This window comes from Gambusia affinis, linkage group LG05 (assembly GCF_019740435.1).
Source record: "Gambusia affinis linkage group LG05, SWU_Gaff_1.0, whole genome shotgun sequence".
Classification (NCBI taxonomy): Eukaryota; Metazoa; Chordata; class Actinopteri; order Cyprinodontiformes; family Poeciliidae; genus Gambusia; species Gambusia affinis.
Genome location: NC_057872.1, coordinates 18,991,567 through 19,016,383, shown reverse-complemented (window position 1 = coordinate 19,016,383; position 24,817 = coordinate 18,991,567). Strand labels below are relative to the sequence as shown.

Below are 24,817 nucleotides of genomic sequence, written 5' to 3'. Positions count from 1 at the left end.
AACGCTGATTGGTCGGCTTCTTTTTCGGTCACATGCGCGTGTTTGTGTTTAGTTTCATTTCCGCATTACGCTGCTGCCTGTAGCCTGTTAGCATCTTTAAAATCACACTTCAACACGACTTAAAAGAAAACCTATTGACTCTCCAGGGCAACAATAATAGCGTCAGCAGAAGAGTCTGAAATCCAATTTAACATATAATTTACATTGCTTGCATTATATAAATGCGGTTTGATGTTGGTTAAGTAAACCAGGAAGCGACGTTAGCGTGAGGAAGCTCATTGCAACTTATTCTGACTACAGTTTAAACAGCAAGTATTAAGCATTAGTCAAACAGTTTTTCCTCGACTGATTTACAGCAAAGGGAGCCATGAAGGTAAGTGGACGGTATTGACAAAAACCTAGGCTTTTGAAGTGGGAACTTCTGGCAAAAATAGATTTCTCATGTGGAGAAAAAAAAAATCACATGCTTAGGTATGATGACTTGACCTTATAAGCTAATTTGCATATCACCCAGACGATGGGGTGACATGGCTGCGTAAGTTTTATAGACGTTTTCATCAATGTGGTACATATTAAGATTATTGTTAACTTTTTTACTTATTTTTTTGCACTTGTGGTTTGCTCTGATTTTGTGCATTCAGAATGGAGCCATATAATTCTATTTTGGAGGATCAAAAACTGCGTAATTTGTGTCTATTTTAAACATAATTTATCCAAATACAGACGGATCTCAAAGAAAAATCTTGTTAAAGTTCATTTTGGGGCTTTATGGCAGAACAGTTGGTAGTACTTCCAGCAAGAAGGTCCTGAGTTTGAATCCTGGCTTGGGTTCCTGCATGATTTCCTCCACATGTGTGCATGCATGCATGGATTCTTTCCAGGGACTCGGGCTTCTCCCCACCGCCCAAAAACATGACTGTTTGGTCAACTGAATAGTCTAAATTGTCAGTAGGTATGTGTGTGTGTCTTTGTTGCCTTGTGGTGGACTGGCAATCTGTCCAGGGTGTACCTTGGTTCTCTCTTAAAGCCAATTGCTGTCAGGTGCCATCCACCTCCTTCATCTATGAGTTGGTGTGTCTGATGGATGGGTGGATGAAGTTAACTTTGTGCAGACTTTCAGTGAGCTGACCATCAATGTGATGCAAAAGGTGCAGAAGTGGCATCAAGCTACTCTATGTGTCATAGAACCACAGTCATTAACTGTGGTAACTTTTAAGTATGATGAACGATTTTGCAATTTTAAAACCCTGACATTTGTAAAACCTCAGTATAACCTCTTATAAATTAATTACATGGCATGTTGTTTCAGGCTTGTTGAAATTAAATTTAATCCACCACTTTCCATTACTTTTTGGGCTTATCAAGACATTAAAAGTTGTATAATACAGTAATTCAAAATATACTTGAGAGTTTCTTTTTCGTTCTCTTCTAGCTGTTCAGAATTCCCATGCGAGGTTCTGTCTTGTTGTGGGCCATTTTGACTCAGCTGCTGCTGAGTCAAAATGGTGTGTTCGCCGGGAATGGCACCAAGGCCTGCAAACTAAACGTTGAATCTGCATCAGAAAGGAAAGTCCTTGAGCGACTGGAACCTCTGGCCCACAAAAAGTAAGTTTGGCACCATCTTTCTCATTGAAGTAAAATCTTAGTGATATTCAAGGAATACGTAATTAAACCCAAAGCCTTGCATCTGACTGTTGTTTTTAGTGTTCGGTTTTACAGTAATGGTTAATGGCTCCCAACTTCATGTTCTCATGTTGGCAGCTTGTCAGTGGAGGTCAAAGAAGAAAAGGAAAGCTACACATATGAGTTCCAGCTGTGTGGAGATGCAGGAGGGGTTCAAGGTGCGGGAGTTATTCAAAGGAAGACCAGCTCAGAGGAGAAACCCACAATCATTGGCTCATACACCTCGACCAAGGCCATTGGTGGCAGTAAGACTTTGCAATTTATTAAACCTGATTTTAGTTTAATTCTGTGTGTATTTAACTATTTTTGAATAGTATCATGTTAGGAGACAAACCATCAAAAATGTACATCTGAAGAATCTGAGACATTCGAATATCTTTTCTGTTTTAACTTTTTTTTTTTTCTTACCTTTGAGGTGACTGGGTGATGCTGATCTACCATAATGGCGACAAGTATGATACCCACTGCGGCAAAGAAGCCAGAAAGGCCATTATCATGATCTCTTGCAACAAAAACACAGAGGTGGTAAAAGAAATACATGAGTTGTGCTTCTTGTATTTACATTTTCAATTCTTGTAGTTCAAAAATGTATCAATTTTTGTATGGTGGCATGTTGTTTCGAGCTTGTTGATTTGAAATTTAATCCACCACTTTCCATTACTTTATAATACAGTGATTCAGAATTGTAACAGAGTGGAAGGATGAGAAACATGCACTAACATGCTTTACACACGTCAGTTTGCTTTCAGAGTAAATTTCAACACTTCTTTTTTTGGAAGTGGAGACGCATGTTTGTTTCCAGTAAACTCTAAATTAAGGGTTGCATTTCCGTCACTGCCAGTGGACTTTTGCTGCCGGGAAATATTTTTTCCTGTAAATATTTTCCAGGAGAGTGAACGAAAACCCTAATTTACCTTGTCCTCTTGTTTTAGGGTGTCTTGGAAGTTATTCTAGAAGACAGAGAGAGGCAGAATGATTGCTTTTACCTCTTTGAGCTGGACTCCAGTGCAGTGTGCCCTCCTGTTCAATCCCAGCTGAGTGCTGGCTCCATAATACTCATCATGTATGTAAAGACATGTCACAAAGGCACACATAGACTTCCCAGACTGCAATAAGAAAGGCTGATTGGAAGATTTGTCTTCTTCCAGCGGTTTCTGCCTTGTGGCCGTTTACCTCATTGGCGGCTTCCTCTACCAGCGGCTGATTGTTGGAGCCAAAGGGATGGAGCAATTCCCAAATTATGCTTTCTGGGTGGAAGTTGGGAACCTTTCAGCGGTAAGATTTATCTAGGTTACAAAAAAAAAAATTCTTTCTACGTTACAACTATGCAGTACCATTTTTTGTTCTATCGCATAAAATCCCAATAAAACACTTCAAAGTTTGTTGCAATGAGAAAACTATATATATATATATATATATTAAAAAATGTACTTTTGCAGTGTAAGTAAACATTTATTCTTTATTTTTTTTAAGACTTAATGTGAACTTGATTGTTTCGTTACAGGATGGCTGCGACTTTGTGTGCCGTTCGAAAAACCGAGAGGAAGCTCCAGCTTACCGAGGAGTGTCCGCTGATGCTTTAGATGAAGAGCCAGAAGAGAGAGATGACCACTTACTACCTATGTGACCTTAGTATGTCAGAAATATGGCATACATTTTCACTGCGAGACAAGTTACGCTCTGGAGGCTTAGATAAAATTACTGGTGCACACAAGTGTGTTTTCTTTGCCTGGAATGAGTCAGTCCCCTGTTGAAACCTTGCTTGTATTTTAGACTTGTGGCTCTGAGAAGGTTCCTAAAAGGCAGAAGGCCATGTCTCCTTTCCTACTCAAAACATTTCAGTTTCGGTTGTAATTCATCCAAAGGAGTGACTCGCACATTAGGAAGACAAATCATTGACGCTTCTGTGGAAATCAGGTGGAAAAAGGAAAGGATATAATTAATTTGTAATGCAAACTCACTGGTCATGTTTTCTGATGTTTCTACTTAACTGATGACGGTCGTTTTATGGTTGTGCAGGCAGCGCCACGCTGGTTTCTGTTTAGGTAATGCTTGCTGCAGGCCATACAAGATAACTATACTTGTGTAAACAGTTAGTTTGACCGAATTGTGAATGTAAATTTTCAGCTCTTAGCACAGTGACAGTACATACAGCCTTGCTGCACATCTAGAGAGCAGTGCAAAAACCAAAGCTTATGCAAATCTATTGGTCTGCTTTATTTTTTCCCCAGAAGTACAAAGAAAAGTTTCTACATTAGTTCAGATATTTTGTGTACTAGCTAATGAAGGTGTCAGGTGAAAGTGTCACATTTTTAATCTAAAAAGGTCGAAGAGGTGCAATACATCTTTAATAAAATTAAAAACCTAATTGTTTTCCTATTTAGTTCTGACAGACAATTTAAAACTGCTTATTCAGCACCAACCACAGTAATTGGCACCCGATAACGATTTGTAAAGAAACATTCAAAGAAATGTATCTTTTATTACAACAACATAATCCTAGAAATAATCAAACCTTTTTTTTCTTTCAGTGCTCCGATTGACTTGGGAATTAAGTGTTTTTAACTAAATCACCGTTGGCACCATTAGAGGTAACCCAGGAAGTTTCTGTAAATCACATGTAAACTGAAAATGAAAACTGAACCGACAGTATTCATTTACACTTTTGAAAATTGCTAAGTTTCTTTGAAACCTTATTTAGTAATCCTTTGCTTTCGTTTCTCTGGGTTATAAATATAATTTTTAGAAAGATTGTGCAAGGACCACTATTATTTATATTCAAGGAACTGAGTAGCAACTTTTGGACCATTAAACACTGGCTTCACTCCAGCTGGTTGCTCCAGATTCATGTCAGAGAAAAAGCCTAGTTTGTCCTGCCATCACAAATGTAAACGGGGTTTGTTTTTTTTGGCAGCTCTCTACTCGGATCTTAACTGGAATTGTGTCCAATTAGACCAGGATTAAACACTCCAGGTAGATTTTTAAATAAAACAAAGGAGGATTGTGTAAAAAAAAAGCACCTCATGCCCACTATTAAGTTAGGTAGCCCTAGTCAAATTCTCATTCTTTATATTCCATATCAAAATCAGAAGAGTGCTTTTCTATTGACAAGTTATGCAAAGTATTCACAGAGGGGGGACTTATAATTGTGTCACTGGTGATTTTGTTCAAAATAATCTATAATGTGAAAATTGGATGTTTAGATTATTCTAAATTTTCATTTTCTTTTTTTTTTTTTTATTCATCTCCATCAAAGGTGGCAATAAATATTGGAGGCACTGTTTATGTTTTTGATGATTTCTGAAATGTGGTATGCTGTATATTATTGTATTTTGATAATATGAACAAACAGTAACAATGTCCAATATCCAGTGTTGAAACTTTCCTGACTGCTGACATTGTAATTGTTAACCTAAGCACCAGAAATAATTGTACATTTACCAACTTTTGCTTTCTCTTATGTTTGACCAAAGCCTTCTAACTGCAGTTTTTGCTTCTATTTTAAAATGTTAGAAGTGGCAGTGACATCACTTGCTGTACTCCCTATAAATATATTGAAAATGTTAGTTTTGAGGATATCATTCATAAGGTTTATAAATTTTTTACATAACGTTTTGGTGAAAACAAAAGTAGAGTGTTTTGGAATTTCACTCAGTAGGTGGAAACAAATTTTCCTGCTTTGCTTTGTCACAGTTTACTAATGTTGGCCTATTTTTCTTAGTTCAGTGAATTGTCTCCTGTGTTCTCTGGTAAAAATGGTATCACTTGTGTTTGAAGTAAATAAAAATGCATCCAGTTTGATAACTGTTACAGTAGAGTGTGATTTAAAGGTTCAATCTCTTATTTAGTGTTTTTCTTGAGTTGCACCACACTTTCTTGATTTTTTTTAAAGTGGTACTGAGAAATGCTTTATCTTTAAAAACAACCTAAAATGAAGACAGAGTATTGACAGAACTGATAAGTTTGCAAAGAAATAGTGTCTTACTGCAGATACTTTATGTCATCAGCTATTTTGACTTTATAATCATCACTACTCCTGACATACTTACTGATATTTGCAGACTTTTTCTGATTTCAAATAACTTTACTGCTATTACTGGCTGTTACTGCAGTTTTTTTCATTTCTTGCAAATAGTTTATTTTCTATGAGCAAATATGCATATTTTGTACATGTTTAAATTATTCTACACATTTGCACATTTTTCTGAATCAGATAATCCTATGCTTTTTAAAAAAAAAAATAACAGCATTTTCTTTTCTCATGTTATATATTTCCCCTTAGTCGGTTTATATATATATGTGTGTGTGTGATTCTCCGTACTTCGACTTGCCTCTCACTTTGCTGCTCGTACACTTTCTCACTGAGAAACTATAAAAGTATTCTAAAATCTATCTTTCCGTAATATGTTTGGCCAGCAGGGGCCACTATTCATCATTTAAAGTCTCAAGAAATGATACACAGTTCAAAGTTTTCCCGCTTCTTTAGGTGGTTATTAGAAGTTTTTTCCATCTAATCTACAGTTTCAGGTAAAATAGGTCAACCGAATGTCTTATGCTCTAAAAAACACTTTTTACTCCCGTCAACAACTTTATTTGATCCTGCCTATGATCTTTCAGTCCATGTCTAATGTCCATTCAAAGGTCAGTTGCGCCACAGCGCCCTCTAGAGGCCCCCTGAAGTGTACAAACAGAAGAAAGAAGAAAAAGAGTGGCAGGGGGCGGGGTTTCACTGCAGGCAAAAATCCTCAAAGGCTCAGTCGTTGTTCCCAGTGTAAAAGACAAATCAGGTCCACTTTCATGCGTGTATATTCTGTGAAAAGGACAGACAAGCCTCACGAAAGGTAAGCACTTTAATAAACTAAAAATTACAGACCAAAGGAACTGTTGTAAGAGCTACAGTTGCTGACTTTCTGCCTGTTGAAATCAGCTAATGTTGCTAAGTGGTGTTAGCATATGTGTAACTACTAGTTCACGCCAAATGTTTTCTTTCTTTGTCAGTGCTTTCAAATATTTACACCCAAATACATTGTTTCTAATATCCGGATGCTTTCACAACATGTATCCCAATTCAAACGTTATAATTTGACGTTATAACTGAGTGGAAGAATAATAACTAAGTAGCAAGAGTTAGCTACCGATGGATGAAAAGCTTGGTTTTTCGTGATCTTATGAAGTTTCATTAAGTGCTCTTTTGCTCATATCCACCTAAAATGTTTACATCTTATTTGCTAATGAAAACGTCACGGTGTCAGTTGTTTTTTTTTTTACAATTATTTTAGCTCTGATTGTGGCGGGCAAAACGCTGTTTATTGCCTTAGGAGTTGGAGTAAATAATAACACACCACCTCTGTTAAAGTTTTAATTTACTTCATCTTAAAGACGCTAGAAGCGTTTGTTCTGTAATTTCAGCACTATAATTACATTGATTGCAGCAGTTTGTGTCCGTGGTTTCTATCTACACAGTCTTGAAAGGATTGGAAAGTAAGGAGTTTGGTTTATGTTTTTTTTCCAGGTCTTTACAGAAAGTTGAAAACTAATAAATTATTAGGAAATATAATTGTTTATTGACTATTTTCTTTTACATTTTCAAAATTAGAGTTTTGTAAATTGTTAAAACAAGCAGAGTACTTTACAGTTGAGTTTATGTGTCAGACAGTAATTATGCATTTGTTGATTACTGGCAATGATGTACTCAAAGGCCTCAAAGGTTTTAAAAAATTCAAGATAAACAAAAACAAAACAAAAATCAATCCTATCACCCCTCTGCTCTGCTTGATGTCACCTCTTATTGAGATACCAGAAAAAGTTCTGGAGTGGCCAAAGTTTTCTCAGCTGCCTAGAGAGAAGATTAGAGGACCACTTCCCCTCCCCACTTACTATCAAGCACTGCTTCTCAGCTGGCTGAAAGAGAGCACCTCTCAAACACAATTAGCTTCAGAAACTAATTATGTACAAGCCTCTGATTAGTACCCCTGTTTCTAATGTCTCAATAAACAATCCTTTTAAATTGTGTTCTTTAAAACAAAAATAGAAGAAGAAGAAGAAAGTTTGTATACTTCAGCTGCCTAATAGCCAAGTCATCACTGAAAATTAAGTTGTTGTTGTTTTTTTGTTTGGTTCCACACTGAACTCCTTATTGAGGAGTATACTAGTTTAGTATACTTAAAATACTTTTAACTTTTTTATTGAAGTATATATGAAAGGATAACAGACCAAAATGTTAAGCGGTCTAAAGTTGTTACATGATTAAAATTAGAAAAAATAATACTCCTAACAATTTATTGTAAAAAGCTACCGTATATACATTTTAAGTAAAAAATGTTCAGGGATCATTTGTCAGTATTGATTGTGCCTTTTCAAACAAGGTGTCTTATTTATATTGTTACAGCTTTAAGTATACATGGGTAGAAAGAGTAGAACATTTTTGTAATCCTTTCCAATCATTGTGTTTTGTTTTGTTTTTTTGTTTTTTTTTTGTTTTGTTTTTTTGTTTCTAGTAGCAAACATGGAATCAGGCGAAGACCAAAACACAAGCAGCACAAACGGAAACCCTCAGACAAGCGGGAACTCCCGGGCACCCCAGATTGCCCGCATGTCTTTGTATGAGAGACAAGCTGTACAGGTGAGGGATTGCTTATAAACTGTGAAAATGTCCATTATTATTTAAATTAGCCCTTTGAATTAATCTTGTAGATGTTTATGTCAATGTGTTGTTTTTTTTGTTTGTCTAGGCTCTTCAAGCTCTGCAGAGACAGCCTAATGCAGCCCAGTACTTCCAGCAGCTCATGCTGCAGCAGCAGATCAATACAGCCCAACTACAAAACTTTGCTGTGCAACAGGTACAGTTATGGGAGCAATCATTGTATAAGAAAACATCCCCATAAAAGTTTTTTTTTTATTATTATTTCTTCAACTTATCTTGTTGGATGTGCTGATTATGAAGGCTTTATAGTTTTTTCTTTGCACAGCATTTTGCTATTTATGTCTTTAAATTAGCTACATTACATTTAACCGGATTTTTACTTACTTAGCTTTACTTTCCCTTTTTAAACCAGGCCACACTTGCAGCTAGTCGCCAGTCTAATACACCAAGTAACAGCATTTCACCGGCTCCCACCACTGTAAGTTTATTCGTTGAAAATTTGAAGGATTAATCTTCTACCAGGTTTCAGGATTTTATAGAGACCTGTACTTTTTATGCCTCCTGCAGGTTAATTTAAGCACTACATCTTCCGGTGGGACTATGAGCAGTCCTCGTCCACACGGTCCGGCTACGTCTGCAACAACAACAGCTCTCAACCAGTCAGTGCTGTTGGGTGGAAACTCTGCAGGACAGGGACAGATGTATCTTAGGGTGAGTTTAAAATGCACACACATGTTCCCAATAACTAGATTTATGTGTTCTATGTTCAGTTCGTATCTAAAGGGAGAGTTAAGCCTCACTCTGACGCATCATTTTCTTCCTGCTGCTGTAAATTGTGGACCTATCTTCCTGAAGACATGATAGCAGCTGATAAAATGAAAAGTAAACAAGAAAATGTTCTTGTTAAGTTTGGCTTTCAGTTCAAGTTGATCGTTTTTTCGATACTGATAGTGATGCAACCCAGGATTGTGGGGTGTTTACCCGAATCAGTGTTATTTCAATCTATTCTCTAAACCAGAGAAAACTGGCTACGCCAGCACTTTCTCTGGCATCCCATCCAAAATAATCAGTAGGAACAGTGTGATGGAAAATTTCAGTGCTAAACTGTGTAGAGTCCTAGTATTTGGATAACTAGTCTAGTGTAAGCAACTCAAAACCAGGGTAATAAGCAGTTTTTTAGTCCTACAAGTTCTTCAAAATGTGGTTAGAAGACAGTCTGATCATATCTTCTTGTCTTTGTGTAGGTGAACCGCTCTCTAAGGAATCCGCTTACCTCTCAGCTCATCTTCATGCCCGGCGGGACGACCGCGGCCGTAGCAACGGTAGCTCAGACACAAACACAACCCCAGCAGCAGCAACAGCATGACACTGCTTCCACCACTCCATGTGCCCAGGCTGACAACGACCAGGTCTGATCTATTTAAAGATAAGTTTCAGGCGCCACAGCTAAGGGAAAACTCTGTTTCACCATAACTGTCTGGCCTCTCTGCTTCTAAGGTGCAGAACCTGGCTCTACACTGTGCCTCTAACGCCAAAGCCGTCGCTGTAAAGGCTGAAAATGTAGAGAGGAAGGATGCCGGCGGTTTTTCTCTCGCTCAGCAGCAGCAGACTTTCTCTCAGCAGCAGCAGATGGCTAAAGCCAGCTTTAACCAGCCGTCTGCCTCCAGCACTCTGACTGTGAAGACCGGGAACCAGGCTGCCATGACTGTGGCCCCTGCAGCCTCTGTGGCCCCGTCCTCCTCTTCATCATCCCCAGCGCTCCCCCTCTCTCAGCTCCTCCTGGCTCCGTCTTCTCCCGTCATCCTGGTGCCCACGTCAAATGTCCCTACCTCCACCCAGGGCTACTCAATCGGTTCTGTGGCCCCGAAGGCCAGCATGAACCCACAGACTCTGGTGGTGCAGCCCCTTCAGCAGGCCAACGCTAACATGGAAAAGGGTCCCGTCCCGATACAGCCCAAGACGGCACAGGGACACCGCTTACCCGTTCAGCTGTCGCCTCGGCAGCCGCCTCCCATACTGCCAGCGCCGCCAAGCAACAGTCAGGCTAATGCTGGGGGTCACAACCCTCCACACATCCCGGTCCAGCTTGTGGGAGCCAGGCAGGGCTTGGCAGGAAATGCACAAGCTGTGGCTTTGGCTCAGGCGCGGAGCAACGCGGTTCTGGAGAGTCCATCTGGTGTGGCGGTTAGCTCAGTCCCAAGCAGTGCTGCCATGGTAGGATCAGGATGAACTGCTCTGTTCAAGCTTTCTGGTCAAAAAAGTGATAACTGGTGGCTCATAATGTATTTTTTTTTATTCACATGCCTTCAGACAAAGCCATTGGTCGGCTCTCTGAAGAGAAAATCTGAGAGTGATGTGCCAAATGAGATGTCAGAAGCGTCAGATTCTGCCCCCATGAAGGACGCAGCTCCTCCTTTATCTCCTGCCCCCACAAAGGACTCGGGTAATACGAGTTCACCTTCTATTAATTTGAATTTCTCTCAACTTTATATCATCCATTTATGGCTGCAACTGACAATTATTTTTGTAACTGATCAATCTGTTCATTATTCAGACGATTAATTGATTAATTGGCACATTCTGCATTTTTTTTATTAAACTACTTGAGCTTTTTCTATATAATGTTTGAAAAACATTAACATATGGAAATAAACCGATTATTTATTTCATTTTTTTTAAATTAGAAAATAAACATTTAATTGCCTAAAATGCAAAGGATTAGCATTCCTTTAGTGTACATAAAAATGCCTCTTGAAGACTTTGGGGTAAAACATTTTAACATATAAAGGTGTTATTACCTTAAATCAAAGATAATAACAAAATTAGAAATATTTTGTTCAAATTTGGTTGTTTTTTTTCATCAAATGGTGTTTTATTGAGTTTGTACACTTCAGTTAACTATTAGTCGTTTGCTATATTAGTTGACAATTATTTCAATAATTGATTAATCATGATTAATTTATTAATTGTTTCAGTCTTTCTTCCATTTCTCCTCAGCTCCTGCTGTTGATGCCACGTTCTCCGCGCCCCCGACGTTGTCCTTGTCTCTGCCCTTGTCCAGAGGTTGTCATGGGGACAAAGTTCCTCAGGCGGTAGTCAAACCTCAAGTCCTCACTCATCTCATCGAGGGCTTCGTTATTCAAGAGGGAGCCGAGCCCTTCCCTGTAAGTGATCCCTGCCAGATCTGCATGTTGATACTTTATGGTGAAGGGTGCAGGTTTCCGACTCAGTTCTGGAAATTATGGAAAAATCTGGAATTTGACTTGAATCAAAATTTGTTTGTATTTTCAGATTTTATTCCCTTCCTATATGGGGAAAGTAGTGTATCCTTCCTTCTATCCTTCATTTGTTTATATTATTTCTTCATTTCTCTTATGCTTCCTATGTCCTAGCCTATATCCTCCCTCCCTTACGTCATCTCTATTTGTCCTTTGTTTCTACATCCCTCGTGTCTTTCCATTCTTTTTTCCTCTTGTCCCTCTTGTTTCATTCTTCATTGTGTCCTTTCTCCCTCTGTTTTTTTTCTCTTCCACTGTTCTTTATAGTGCTCTTTCTTTTCCTTCCTCCCAATCTTCCCTGCATCCTAGCTCTATTCCTTGCTTGTGTCTTTATTTCCAATATTTTGTCATTCCTCCCATTTGTCCTCTTTATTTCCTCTTTAATAATTCCTTCCATGTGTCATCTTTCCTTCATCCTCCTCTCTCTTCTACTATGTTTCCTTCTCCTTTTACCCTCATGTCCTTGCTTTTTTTTATCTCCCTCCTCGTTGTTTTACCTTGATTCTTTGCAATATATCACTGCATACCAAATTTATAGTGAATGTTTGTATATTTTAAAACAAATGTTAGTGCTTTTTTTTTTGGTCTTTATGTACCATATGTAGGAATACTAGAAGTAAGTTTCTTGCTAGCTTCTCTGTGGTTTGGCAGGTTGCTGGACTCCTCAAAGACAGAGATTTTGCTCTGGCTGGTCGCACAGAGAACGGTCCTCCATGTAAGTAAAGATTTATTTATTTACTCTGGTTTACTTTCTCCTTTTTGCGGGTCGGCGCTCTGAATATTTTCTTTTTACCTCTCAGTGTTGAAATGTGAGTACTGTGGATGCTTTGCTCCAGCCAGCCAGTTCAGGGGATCAAAGAGGTTCTGTTCAAACACTTGTGCAAAGAGGTAGACTTTCATTCCTCATAAAGATACTGTTACACTGCCTTGCAAAAGTGTTCATACCCCCAAACTCCAGTGTGATTTACTGGAGCTGTTGCAGACTGACCCTCTTGATCTTCAGGTATAATGTAAGCTGCAGCCAGCACTACAAGTCCAGCAGAGGGAGGAGTGGTGGGGGGCCGCCGCTACCTTCCAGCCCCACAGAAAGCTCTGCTAAACGCAGAGGTCCTTCCCGACGGGGGAGTTCAAATAGCACCTACAGTAAAGTATCAAGCAAGCATCTTTCTGTCAAGGTAAGGTTTTGTTTTGTTTTTCTTGCTACTTTTAAATAAAACAAAAGCAAAGTCATAGTTCACATTTTGAAGCACCAAATTATTTTTTTAAAATCTATATATCATAGAAAAAACTTGCCATCTAGAGCTTTTAGAAGCTCTTTCGGTTCATTCTGAGATCCTTGTGCTAAAGAAGAGTTGAACCCTGGGATTTGGATTTAATTTAGTTAAAATCTTTACATTTTCAGTCTTTACATTACATTTTTTTCAATAAAAAGTTAGAAAAATTTACTGAAAAGTCTTTAAAATCTTGAAGTTCATAGACAATTGAATGTTTGACATGTGAAAAGTGTGAACATGCACTCAAAAAACATTAAGTAAGCCTGTCAGTGTAAGCAATTCATCAATTATCAGTAGAATAAATTAAAAGGGGATTAAAACATCATTTACATTCATAGACATCATAATTTTATTTATGGTTTTGGTTTTATGAATTTTATTTCTGTTTTATGTATTGTTTTTGGTTGCTGTGTTTTTTGGATGTTTTCCAGTTCCATTGTGAAGTTTTCTTTACAAAATTAAAATTTGTTGGACGTTGAGAGGTTGAACTTGCATTATTATGCCATTATCAAAGCATTACTTCAAAAATAGTCTCAAAACAATATTATCGTTTATTGCAATAAATTCTGGGACAATTCATCGTTCCGCTAAATTTGTTATCATGACAGCCCTAACATTACTATTTTAATGTTCAGTTTATAGCTTTGTGTTTTAACCTCTGCTGTCTCCCTCGTAGTGTCACTCAGAGTCCAGTCGCTCAGAAGACGTGTCCAGTGAGGGGGAGGAAGAGGACGACTCTTCCTCGCTGTCCAGAAGCTCGTTACGCTCGTGCTCCAGAGCTGAGCACAGCGCTCCTCCCTCCGACAGCTCGGCACCTGGAAGTCTCCTGATCGAAGGGGCCAACTTCCTCTCCGCGACTCCGGCTCAGTGGAGCGTGGAAGAAGTCTGCAAGTTCATCTCCTCGCTTCAAGGTTAGTGGCCAGATCGCGGTTTGCTTCCGATTGCTTAAATACGTTCAGGTCATCTGTTCTCACTCGTCTCTTTGGCTTCCTGCTGGGTTTAGGTTGCGAGGAGCTGGCGGCCCAGTTTCTGTCGCAGGAAATAGACGGACAGGCTCTGCTGCTGCTGAGAGAAGACCACCTAATCTCCACCATGAACATTAAACTGGGTCCGGCTCTGAAGATTTGTGCCTCAATCAACAGTCTGCGCGAGTGATGGCTGGGCCTTCATTTCTGATGCCTCACTTGGGACTCGATTGTGTGGATGTTTTGATTTTGATCAGTTGATCCCGATCAATCTGAAGGTGCTTTTCAGACCACATGAACCTTTTAATCCAGTTCCTCCTCTGTGATGTTTGTCTTGCTTTAGGGCAGGAGCTTTTCTTTACAACCTATGAGTGACATAAAGGGATGTGACTGATTCAGTTCAGAGGTTGCATTGATTGACTGAGCTACAGTCAGTTTGTTCTCAGTGTGTCCTAAAGCTCTTAGAGAACCTTTAAGTTGCTTGGTGCCAGAACGCCCACAGTTCCTTGCTAAACTGTTTTCTGCCCTTGATTTTTCACATTTTGTCTCATTGCAACCACAAACTTTGAGTCTTTATCTGGGATTTTACGTCAACCAACACAAAGTAACACAAAAGAGTGGCGTGCATTGGGATTCATACTCCATAGATCTACCTTTTGCTCGTTGGAGTATGTCTCTACCTGCTTCATCCTCTGTAGAGGACGTTGCCATGGAGATCCATTTTTCTGCAGCTGCACAGTTCTGCTGTAATGTGTGTTGGTCTATCACCATTGATGGTTGTTGTCTTAACGTGACAAAATGGGGAAAAACGTTAAGTTGTGTAATTACATTTTTTTTTTTTTCAAGGCACTCGATAGACAGTATTCTTTCTGTGCAGACTTATGCATACTGGTATGTGTAAGCCGTTGATATCATGAACTGAAGTGTTCCTTTCATAAGTGTTTGTCTTTTTCTTTGTCTGAAACTTGATATATTGTATGTAGACTCCTTGAAAACTCCAACTCTCGCTGCCAGTCAGGTGTTCCTGCCCAAACTTCTTCACTTCAAACAGTATTTTAAAAAGGTGCTTCAGTCTTCAAGTTGTCTGCAACAAATATATATATATATATATATATATATATATATATATATATATATATATATATATATATATATATATATATATATATATAGATATTTTCAGTCTTTTGTTGTATTCTGCTTATGTTTTTTTTTTTTTGTTATAGATGCCAAGCCCAGGCTACAATCACATCACCGACAATGACACTCAACAAGCCTGGTGTTTTAGTAGTTTTTTTTTTTTTTAATAGTCATGAAGAGTTTAGTTTTGTATTTTCTCATTTTTATAGTACAATCAGAATTATTTTTTCATGAGACAATATAGTTGTAGAAGCTTTAATAAAGTACCTGGAAGTGGGTACTCATGCTCTGCTCTTTCAAGGGCTAAATGGAAGTGCTCTCTGTACATGTATGCAGTACTATCAATAAACATTACTGGAACTGAGTATATTGTTTATTGGTCACAGGTTCATTTCCACCTCACTATAATTCATATTGTCATTAACATTTGAGTTTATGTAAACAATCTGAGTTTGGTTCTTGCAGACATCAGTATGACCCATCCTCCTTGAGTAAATGTAGATACGGGTATTATTAGTTACACTAACAAATTATTCACTTTGTGACTCCTTCTGTGGTAGTTTATATATCACATTTTTTAAAAGGTATTGGTCCATTTATTAAAAAAAATTAAACATTTAAAAACTAGAATGTTTGAATAGCATCACCTTCAGGTTCAGGCTGTAAGAAAGCTGCACACACTCATGTGTACATGTTCTCTGGTCTTATACCAACCTGAACCCTCAAAACGTTTCATAGCTGAGAGCGAAACAAAAGACTTTTTGTATGATTGTTCTCCAACAATCATGAACTTTCCACCCAAAATCAACTCACTAATGAGTTCCCTGTTCAACTGAGTGAATCCTAAGAATAATAACTTAATACAGATCCCATTTTATTGCCAAAAGTGCTCAAACACAGTTTGTAACACTTCAATTGCATCTTAAAGTCACTTGTAAAAGTGCTCCATTAGGCTTGGAGATAGTGCAAATACACACATATATTTCTTTGGCATTTGATGCTGTAAATGATCAGAAAACGGTGTAGCTGTTGGCTTCTCCGTATCCGGCCTCCTGCAGGTACTGTTCCAGGTTAACCGTCCCCGAGGCTTTGAGGACTTTATCAGAGGCGCTCTTTTCTCCTGAAACAAGCTTCCGGTTCAATTCAGCCAGCAGGGGTCTATCCTGCTCTTTCCACTGGCAGCAGTTTTTGATCAGCGCATATCTAAGGAAAAAAAGCAGGGTTTTGGTTACATTCTGCACTAAATGAACATCTTGAGGAAGGTTGTTGAATCATTTGCAGCATGCTCACAGGGAGTTGGAACAGTTGGAAGGTTTTTTCAGGTTTTTTCCTCTCTGATGAAACTGCAGAAGCTCGTTAATTGTGATTTCTGCAAATGGAGCATCGCCTAGATAAAAAGAACACAAATATTTTGAACAACCAAGTAAAGATGATCCCATTGTAACATTTACATGAAGTTAGAAATAGACCCAAAAAAGTGCTCCAAGTTTTCTGCGATATTGAAGTTGATAGTATGGATGTGGCAGTCAGATTTCCATGCATGATAAATCTATCAAACACAGCAAAGCAGCAATGCTTGGCTGCAAGAAAATCAAACCCATATAAAAGGTCAATCTCTGTGTTGACTGGAATTACTTTAAAATATGCTCCAAGCTTTATTATCTACAAGTAATATCAAAACAGAAAGAAAACATGTTAGCATTAGCCTAGCACTGATCATAAAACATTCACTGAAGGAGTCAGATGTGAGTTACTTAAGTAAAGTAAAGTAAGTGTTTACTTTACTTAAGTTAAGTTTGTGTTGAGTGGGATAAATGTTTAGAAAGCTGCGACTGTCCTGCAGAAACAAAATATCTTTTTTTGTCAACAAAAAATAATTGCTGAGTGAGTTAAGATAGATAATATCTACTTTGTTATTTTACTGCACTTTAAATATGCTGAGTTTTCAAGTATAAATGACTCAGACTAGTGAAAATCAAGACAGCCCTCTCATGAACAATCCTCTTTTTGGGAACATTTCTAACTTCCTGTAACATCCAGTTGTGCCATTGTGCTAACTTTGAGACTAATATTTAGATAAACTGAAGAAACTAGGGTAAACGCAGTTTCAGCCAGTACTGGTTCTTAATATGGCCTATATGAGGAGTTGCCCAGGGGGCAACAGAAAGCACGTGTTGCACCACATAATAAATATTTTCTATTGCTTTTATGCATGTGCAGTGAGAGACTAAACATCGTTTAATCTTCCTCCAGATTTAAGATGGTTTCCTGCATTTTATTGGTAGCGGAAGTTTTTTGTGTGAGAACCGGCATTTTTTTCAGTTTCTGTTTCTGTCATCTACAAAAGCGCTAACCGGTGTTGTAGTCGAGACCACCAAACCCGAGACCAAGACCAGACCAAGTCCAAGACCAGACCAACACCAGAATGTATCGAGACCGAGACAAGACCAAGACTTTACTTTAAAATATGTTATATTCCTCAGCAACCACAAGGGGGAGCTAACGTCTAAGTGTTTTTAAAAGTTATTGCTGGACTTACCTAATGATGCCATCTCAAATAGCAAGATCCCAAACGACCAACTATTGGAGCAAGCAGAACAAACAGTGCATGTAGTTAGTTTTCTATTCAGTTGAAGCTCTTAGAAATAAAACTTACAATATAGAACATGAACTGAACATCTCTGAAATAAAAAAATAAAAAAACTGGATTTGAGCAGCTTTAAGAGAATTATTACAAGACAAAAACCACTGACATGTCACTGCTCTTAGTTGCTGCCTTCCTGACCAGCAGCTCCGGTGCCTGCCACTTCTTCATGCTGGGATCGTCCCTCTGTGTGGCTTTCTTGCTTTTTCTTGTGTAAACTCCATGCAGACCCCAGAGCTTGGCTGTGAGCTGCTTCGTGACCAGCACGCTGCGGGCCCTGATGTTTCCGTGAAGGAGATCTTTGCCGTGGAGGAACTCCTAACAATGCAGCAAAACAAGAACGTCAGGGTTAGATAGGCCAGTCCTGTTCAGAAAAAACATTTTAATGTGTTTAGTTAACGTGGTGGACATATGAAGAAATGGCAAAACATATGGAAAATATCTGTTATCTTATCATATTTTGTATTTTTGAAATATTTTTAGGTAAAAAGAGAATGGGTACTTATTGCACAAACCAGAGCAGAAGCAACTTGACTGCCCATAGTGAATATTCTCCTTTCAGTCATTTCACACGGAGGATCCACCTTGTCCTGGAAAAAATTAGACATACTTGTTAGACACACTTGAATTTTAACAGTAATGCAGTTTTCAGTTTGAATATTGTAGAAATTTTATACAGTACTATGAAAAGTAATTCCCCCCCCCCCCCCCCCCCATGTAATCCATGAAGTGAATATGATTAACCAAACATGTAAGACGGTTGATTTAAATTTTACTTGCACACAAGTTTGATTACTACCAGACTTGTGAAATCAAGAAATGCCTTGAACAAAACCAGTCTGACAACATGAAGTAGACCATAAGATCAGCATGTTATGCTTCAATCTAAATAAGTTTGATTATAAAGCTTTTTCTTACGCTTCAGGAAACCACAGAGAGAGCTATTATCAATGTAAGGAGAAAATAAGAACCAGTGCTAAAGCTGGTACTCAGTAAAGGGTAAATACTGTCTCACGTTAATGTGGGCTCCAAACCTTGTGATGCGGTGTATAAAAACAGAGCTCATTATTTTCTTTACCTTTCTGCATTGCCACAAGTAGCTGAGCAGGTCCCTGTTTTCAAGCTCCTCCACCACTGTGACCAGGGGAGCTCGAATTGAGACCACACCAAGCAGCTCTGGCAGGAATGGATGCGGACCAAGCTGAGAGAGGAAAGATGCAAAGCCCAGGAAGTCATGTCTCTCATCGGCATCAGCTGAGTCTGTGTAGGGAAGAGATGGTAAAAGACTTTTTAAAATCTGGTCTTGAAAACTGATTTTTTTTTTTAAAGAAATGTATTTAAAAGACGTAATTTTCCTTCACTGTCTCACCTTTGAGGACCCGGAGCACCACATTCCTGTTTTCCATGCGTGCCCTGTAGAGAGACACAGACATGTCGGCTCGCAGGGAGAAGGAGCCCTGCAGAGGGGCGACCAGGTTGAAGGACTCTGGCAGCCTCTGGCGGGGCAGCTCTCTGGGCCGGACGATGGGAGTGAAACTGGTCTTGATGGGATCCGGTAGGGGGCTGGGTGAGGCAGCGGGAGTGCTCATCGCTGCGGGAAATCTTTGAGATTGATTCGTTTTTGAAGTGTCAAAGGTGGAGTAGGAAGTGGGCATATCCAACGCGATGCTTTCATGCTCAAGTACATTTAGGCCAGGTGGAGCTGAAAGAAGTCAGAAGAGAAGAGATGCCATCAGCGTGAAGAATTATCAAGTGAATTAGTAAAACTTTGACATACGGGACCCGAATGGAAATGTTCTGAGAAGATCCAGAGGACTGTGTTCTGGTTACAACACAGCAGCAACCGTCTGAATAACCTACATACTTCAAGTTTGAATGTAGGACAATTACAGGTATGGGTTCTAACTGTGTTAACCTGATTTCATTAAAAACGTTTTATTTCTAAGACCTCCATGAGGGGTCCAACTGTTTTGAGTTCCCAACTAAAAGGCCCATCATGAACTATCAACATACATGTTCATTAGGACAGATCTAGTGAAGCTTTTTGAAGTGAAACCATAAATTTTCTGTTATTTTTCTCTATTTTGATCTTTCTGTTGTTTTTTCTTTTCATGTTTTTTCAATAATAATTGTTGTTTTTCTTAAAATTATTAAACAAACTATAGATTAATCTATTTTAGGTCCTATAGCAATAATTTCAATTATTCTATGTGAATTCAGGAGTAAATCTTTTTAATGGAGTTTGTGCTACAAGCAGATTACTTAAGAAATTTAAAGAATTAAATTATATTATTGAAATGACAAAGTTAAGCATATAGTGATGTCACCAGAGGTCTGTGAATGTGTAAACGAGTTTTTAAATCATTTTATTGGTTAAATCCTGATCAAGAGGAAGACAAATACAAAAATGGGCCAACATGTTATCTTTAGGCGACAAAATATGTCTGATGTGTTTGAATAATGTTTCAGAAAGGTGAGACTTGTAGCTTTAAAAGTATAGTTGTTATAACAGAGTGATGTATAATGGGTTGTAGTTGTTTTTTATTTATTTTATATTTACATCAATTTCAAAAGAATATTATGATGATCATCATCACAATAAAGTTGACTTGAGATAAAGAAGAATTAATAACTCAGTTTTTTCTCAATGCTTGGGTGCTTGGACACTTTGTGTTCTCCAGTAACACTGTTTTTGAAAGATGGCTACAGAGATAATATGTATAAAAGTACCTGTTCAATGTTTTTTTCTTTCTATGCATTAGGTTATCACCTTCTTTTCTTACCAAAACTAAATCAGAATTTTTGGAAGTTTTCATCCCTTAAATACAAAATTTTCAGCAATTGAAATATTTCCAGCTAGCTTCTATATTTAAAAATGTTTTTAGCATTCACATAAACACAAATAAGAAATATTGGAGTGACTATAGTCAACACATAAGGATGTCAAAAGTTGGCTCCACTATTAATTCTAATCAATTTTTCTCAAGTCATTCAAAAGGTTTTTTTTTAATCTCATGTCTGCAAACGTGTGGCTTTACATCACATTGAAAGTATCTTTACCTAGTAGAAAATAACATAACATTAATTTGGAAGTGAACTCATCTCTATGGAATAAACAACAAATGTAAAACCTAATTTAAATAACAAAGATGCATTTTGAATAACAAAAAAAAGAGAAGAAAGATGCAATCTTATCAAATTTTCTATCAACAGGTTTTCCAAAAATACAATTCCAGGAAGTACAAGGAAACTCCAAGAACTCAGATGGCTTACAAGATTATGTGACACGCGGATGACAAACAGGTTTTGATGCCAACCCCACATAGTTCACATTGTTTTGCTCCACTTACCATCAATGCCTTGCAGTATCCTCCTGGTGGTCATTTTCTTTTGTGGACGGATTCGGTCGACCTTCTCTGGGCAGTAGCGCAGCAGCAGAATGAAAACCAGAGTGACCAGGAAGCTGGCCAGCAGGAGGACAGGCACCACGATCACCTCCGGCTCATAAACACGGATCTCTGCAAGGTGATCAGACACAAGGTCATCTTTTAGCTTAACTGGCAACAAGTCTGAGGTTTACTTATTGAAATAAAATGTTTTTTTTATTATAATTTGGACAGCGTGTGTTTTGTTCAGATATATATTTAGACAGCTTTTGATTTTTTTAAAAATTGTTACCATGGGAGTAAACCCAAATGAGGAAATATCACAGATAAGATGTTAAATACAGGTTGCAAGATCAAAAGACGAAAAAAGAGGAAGACAAATAAATAAAAATTGCATTACAAAATGTCAAATTGAAGACCTATAATCCAAACTCCGAATTAGGGATTTTGCAAACACTTTCGGAAATTGCACCTGACAGCAAGAGACATTTGAGTTTGAGTTCTGTATTTAGGGAGCATGTTTACCCCACCTTAAGGATGGATAATGTATTCTTTAAGATGATGCTGATCCAGACCAAAAAGTATCATCAAAGCTTTCTCTGTTTAGTGGTCAGAGGTTCCTGGTTCTGATAAAACTCACCACAGACGGTGTCTCCGTGAGTGCAGCGAGGGTCTGATCCTGACATCCTGTCAGATTGAAAGAGATTGAAGAGACACTCAGGAACAGAACCAGCAACACACATTCATCATTTCCAACCTCAATGAGGAATTAAATATTTTTCCATAAAGCGTGGTAATAACAATAGACAAGATCATTTCACACAAATAACAGAGATCTTTAAAGACTGACTTGAAATAAAAAGCAAAGAAGTGCTTCTATTTGAGACTGAAGGTACTTAATAAAACATGAACATTGACTTCTTCATAGATGTGGAATTGAATCATCTATAAGTCTACAACAACAAAATAAGGCACTAGGTTTTCCCGAAAAACACTTAGCTATGTTGTTAGTGGAGCAAAGTCTGTAACTTGACTCTCACACGTAAGCGCTAAGAAAGGCCTGAACTGTAACTGAGACCAGGAACCTCAGATGTTGTGTTAACGCTCAAAGTGTCAATGTTTTCTTCCTCCTCTCTTCTCAGTTTATTGTTTTTATCTTCTGGTTACACAACCATCAATAATCTTATATATTAATTTTGCAGCTGTGGTCCAATATTTGTATTAGTTATCACCATCCACACCATTGGTATTGATGTGTAATCAACACCAAAGAAGCATATTTAAACAACCAATCTGTATGCTGTGTGCTGGATTGTCTGTGGTTTAAAAAATACACTATAAGGCAGAAAGGAGGTAAGCAATAAAATCTCTTCAGTCTCGTCATAATCCTTTCACAGCATATCCTAGAACTCCAAACCTGTTAATCTGGATTTTTCAGTCACATTAAAGTTTGTGTTTCATCTCACACCCAGTGTTCAAACATAAAGAATGCCAGTTCTCAATACACCACCCTGAAAACAACCAAACTTTGCATTTTCTAAGCTGTTTCTGAATCTATACAGTGGATAAATGAGCTCCTGTTGTAAAACAGATCGCATTGTGTTTCAGAAACACTGTAAAGAAAGTCTTACCTCACTTCTTTGGGTGAATTTCTGAAGATATATACTGTGTAGAATCGTCTTATCACAGGCGCATGGTTCCTTCCTTCATACTGTTTGGCACTTTGCTTGCATCCTGTCAGCTGTGCTCCTCAGCTCCTCCTTGTGTTCTTCCCTCTCCGGGGATCAATTTGCTGCTCTCCGTTTGTCTACCTTCCCACCTTCAGTGTTTCCTTTAACTCCACCCTCATCACCTGCACCACATCTTTCACTCCTGTTTTCTCCTTCCTCCGCAAGCACTCTCCTTCCCTGCTGAAGTGATGCTGCTGAGGACTAAAATCAGCTGTCAAGTCCCCAAAACTCGCCCGCAGCCTGTCTTCCTCTCTCTGACAGCCATTCATTAGGTTTTTTTTTTTCTTTCTTGCCCTCCCTTTCAGCTCTTTGTTCACAGAAACAGGTCCAGCCACTCCTTGTCATTTTATAGTTTACATCTCTTTGTTCACCATGCGTAATCTGAAACTTGCATAACTGGCTTTTCTGACTCAGGGGCATTTAGTCAGCAAAAAACAAACTGCTTTTGATTTTAATTACAATGAGCGCAAATGTTTTCCGTCCTCAGCAACACAACCACGACCCTCACTGTGCACCCTGGTTACTTAATTGCAAAGTGGAAAAAAGACGGACCAAAAAATATTTAGGATCCGACTACAAAAGCCCAGATAAATATGTAGGCCAAACAAATCGAGCGCCATCTTACATTTCCCTTTCGCTTTATAATCATGTGCTACTTTGTTTTCAGTCTATCAAATAAAACATTTGGCTGTAAAGCAACAAAAGATGTGCTAATATTGATATGGTATATGTTTCTGTATCACCCTAGGTATATAAAATAGTAGGAATTTGATGACTTTCAAAGCAAAACAACAGTTGAATAGTCAACATTTAACAAAAACAGGAATTATTTATTAGTACATTAATCACACATAAAGAAAACAGTTTAATATTAGGAGAAGAAACCTTAAACACACCCATTGTTGTTGCATGAACACCATTTACATAAAATTTTTATTGTGTTTTTCAGATTTAGGTATCAAATGACAATGTGACCAAACAAACCGAGTCCAGTTCTGTTTCAGTGTCTGAAATTAATCAAGCGTTTGTCTCAAGTTGATTCGACAGCTCTTGTAGTGTGTTGACAAATCTTCTGAGTGACTGCAAACCAATACCTCATGTCTGCACATTACTACGGCTGACTGAACCAGAGAGTGGCTTATCTGCTTTACTCAAAGCCAGTTTGATGAGACATATTTCCAAACTGTTTTTACAGAAGTAATATAACACTGCTGGGACCAGTGAAGATCGGCCATTTCTGGTCATGACTCAAACATCAACTGGTTCTCCTGCCAGTCAGGTAAACAAATGTCCACATCCTCAGGCTATAAAAGCAAACAAAGCTGCGATTGTATCAGAGGGTAAACTTCATATGAAGGGCGCAACAACCTACTAACTGTTACTGTTTTCCTTTAAAATATAATCATGGTACTTCTTGTTCTTGCAGGAAAAATTACCAGTGAATCAAAATTTTAATAACAGTCTTTTTTACTCTTTTCATATTTGTTTTTAGATCAAATCACTCTTGCGGGTTATTTTCTGCATTACTCCCTCTTCGTATTAGGTTAGTTGGGTCTCAAACTCCAGTCCTCGAGGGTCACTGTCCTGCAGTTTTTAGATGTGCCACAGGTACTAAACACAGGAATGAAACGGCTTAATTACATCCTCCTTGTGTAGATCATTCTCCAGAGCCTTAATGACCTAATTATTACATTCAGGTGTGATGCAGAAGAGGCACATCTAAAAGTTGCAGGACTGCGGCCCTCGAGGACTGCGGCCCTCGAGGACTGGGGCCCTCGAGGACTGGGGCCCTCGAGGACTGGGGCCCTCGAGGACTGGGGCCCTCGAGGACTGTGGCCCTCGAGGACTGGGGCCCTCGAGGACTGGGGCCCTCGAGGACTGGGGCCCTCGAGGACTGGGGCCCTCGAGGACTGGGGCCCTCGAGGACTGGAGTTTGAGACCCCTGGGTTAGTAGAATAGATAACACCTGATGTTTTCTTGGCTGAATTTTTAGTTCAACCACTTATAAGACAGATTTTGAAGAGAAAGATTGAAACGTTAAAAGTCGCAGAGATTAAATCCTTGAGGTTTCTGT

At 38.5% G+C, this 24,817-nt stretch overlaps 3 protein-coding genes across 8 annotated transcripts; 2 read left to right on the top strand and 1 right to left on the bottom strand.

Annotated features, from left to right (window-relative positions):
* The first annotated feature begins 39 nt into the window (after positions 1-39).
* Positions 40-5,493, top strand: m6pr (mannose-6-phosphate receptor (cation dependent)). Its single transcript, XM_044116947.1, has 7 exons — positions 40-373; positions 1,433-1,605; positions 1,762-1,928; positions 2,099-2,205; positions 2,616-2,746; positions 2,832-2,958; positions 3,188-5,493. The coding sequence occupies exons 1-7, from the start codon at positions 368-370 to the stop codon at positions 3,308-3,310; spliced, it is 834 nt and encodes a 277-aa protein (XP_043972882.1). The 5' UTR covers positions 40-367; the 3' UTR covers positions 3,311-5,493.
* A 522-nt stretch (positions 5,494-6,015) lies between these two features.
* phc1 (polyhomeotic homolog 1) lies at positions 6,016-15,347 on the top strand. 5 transcript variants are annotated; one of them, XR_006370635.1, is made up of 15 exons: positions 6,049-6,524; positions 8,181-8,305; positions 8,415-8,522; positions 8,739-8,804; positions 8,894-9,037; positions 9,571-9,735; positions 9,824-10,540; positions 10,637-10,769; positions 11,324-11,490; positions 12,256-12,319; positions 12,405-12,492; positions 12,608-12,779; positions 13,555-13,789; positions 13,882-14,121; positions 15,070-15,347. XR_006370635.1 is itself a non-coding variant. In XM_044116942.1 (14 exons), exons 2-14 carry the CDS (start codon positions 8,189-8,191, stop codon positions 14,031-14,033), a joined length of 2,328 nt encoding a protein of 775 aa, XP_043972877.1. In that variant the 5' UTR covers positions 6,048-6,524; positions 8,184-8,188; the 3' UTR covers positions 14,034-14,967. The 5 variants fall into 5 exon arrangements, 3 of the variants coding, with proteins under 3 accessions (XP_043972879.1, XP_043972877.1, XP_043972876.1); XR_006370634.1 differs by having other exon boundaries at positions 6,050-6,524; positions 13,882-14,906; XM_044116942.1 differs by lacking the exon at positions 15,070-15,347 and having other exon boundaries at positions 6,048-6,524; positions 8,184-8,305; positions 13,882-14,967.
* Positions 15,339-23,062, bottom strand: styk1b (serine/threonine/tyrosine kinase 1b). Of its 2 annotated transcripts, XM_044116946.1 has the most exons (10): positions 22,645-23,062; positions 21,654-21,700; positions 20,978-21,145; positions 18,997-19,329; positions 18,706-18,887; positions 18,143-18,217; positions 17,737-17,945; positions 17,523-17,563; positions 16,274-16,370; positions 15,339-16,186 (listed from the first exon to the last, which is right to left on the bottom strand). In XM_044116946.1, the coding sequence occupies exons 2-10, from the start codon at positions 21,697-21,699 to the stop codon at positions 15,994-15,996; spliced, it is 1,344 nt and encodes a 447-aa protein (XP_043972881.1). In that variant the 5' UTR covers position 21,700; positions 22,645-23,062; the 3' UTR covers positions 15,339-15,993. The 2 variants fall into 2 exon arrangements, with proteins under 2 accessions (XP_043972881.1, XP_043972880.1); XM_044116945.1 differs by lacking the exon at positions 22,645-23,062 and having other exon boundaries at positions 15,909-16,186; positions 21,654-21,771.
* Between the last annotated feature and the right edge of the window lie 1,755 nt (positions 23,063-24,817).

Excerpts from the sequence above, each read along its gene's own strand:
- m6pr (XM_044116947.1), top strand. Across the intron at positions 2,206-2,615 it reads CTTGCAACAAAAACACAGAG|GGTGTCTTGGAAGTTATTCT; the intron begins GTGGTAAAAGAA and ends CTCTTGTTTTAG. Across the intron at positions 2,959-3,187 it reads AAGTTGGGAACCTTTCAGCG|GATGGCTGCGACTTTGTGTG; the intron begins GTAAGATTTATC and ends GTTTCGTTACAG.
- phc1 (XM_044116942.1), top strand. The coding sequence starts at position 8,189 with ATGGAATCAGGCGAAGACCAAAACACAAGCAGCACAAACGGAAACCCT. Across the intron at positions 9,038-9,570 it reads AGGGACAGATGTATCTTAGG|GTGAACCGCTCTCTAAGGAA; the intron begins GTGAGTTTAAAA and ends GTCTTTGTGTAG. Across the intron at positions 9,736-9,823 it reads CCCAGGCTGACAACGACCAG|GTGCAGAACCTGGCTCTACA; the intron begins GTCTGATCTATT and ends TCTGCTTCTAAG.
- styk1b (XM_044116945.1), bottom strand. The coding sequence starts at position 21,756 with ATGTGTGTTGCTGGTTCTGTTCCTGAGTGTCTCTTCAATCTCTTTCAA. Across the intron at positions 21,146-21,653 it reads TCACGGAGACACCGTCTGTG|AGATCCGTGTTTATGAGCCG; the intron begins GTGAGTTTTATC and ends ATCACCTTGCAG. Across the intron at positions 19,330-20,977 it reads GATACTGCAAGGCATTGATG|CTCCACCTGGCCTAAATGTA; the intron begins GTAAGTGGAGCA and ends GACTTCTTTCAG.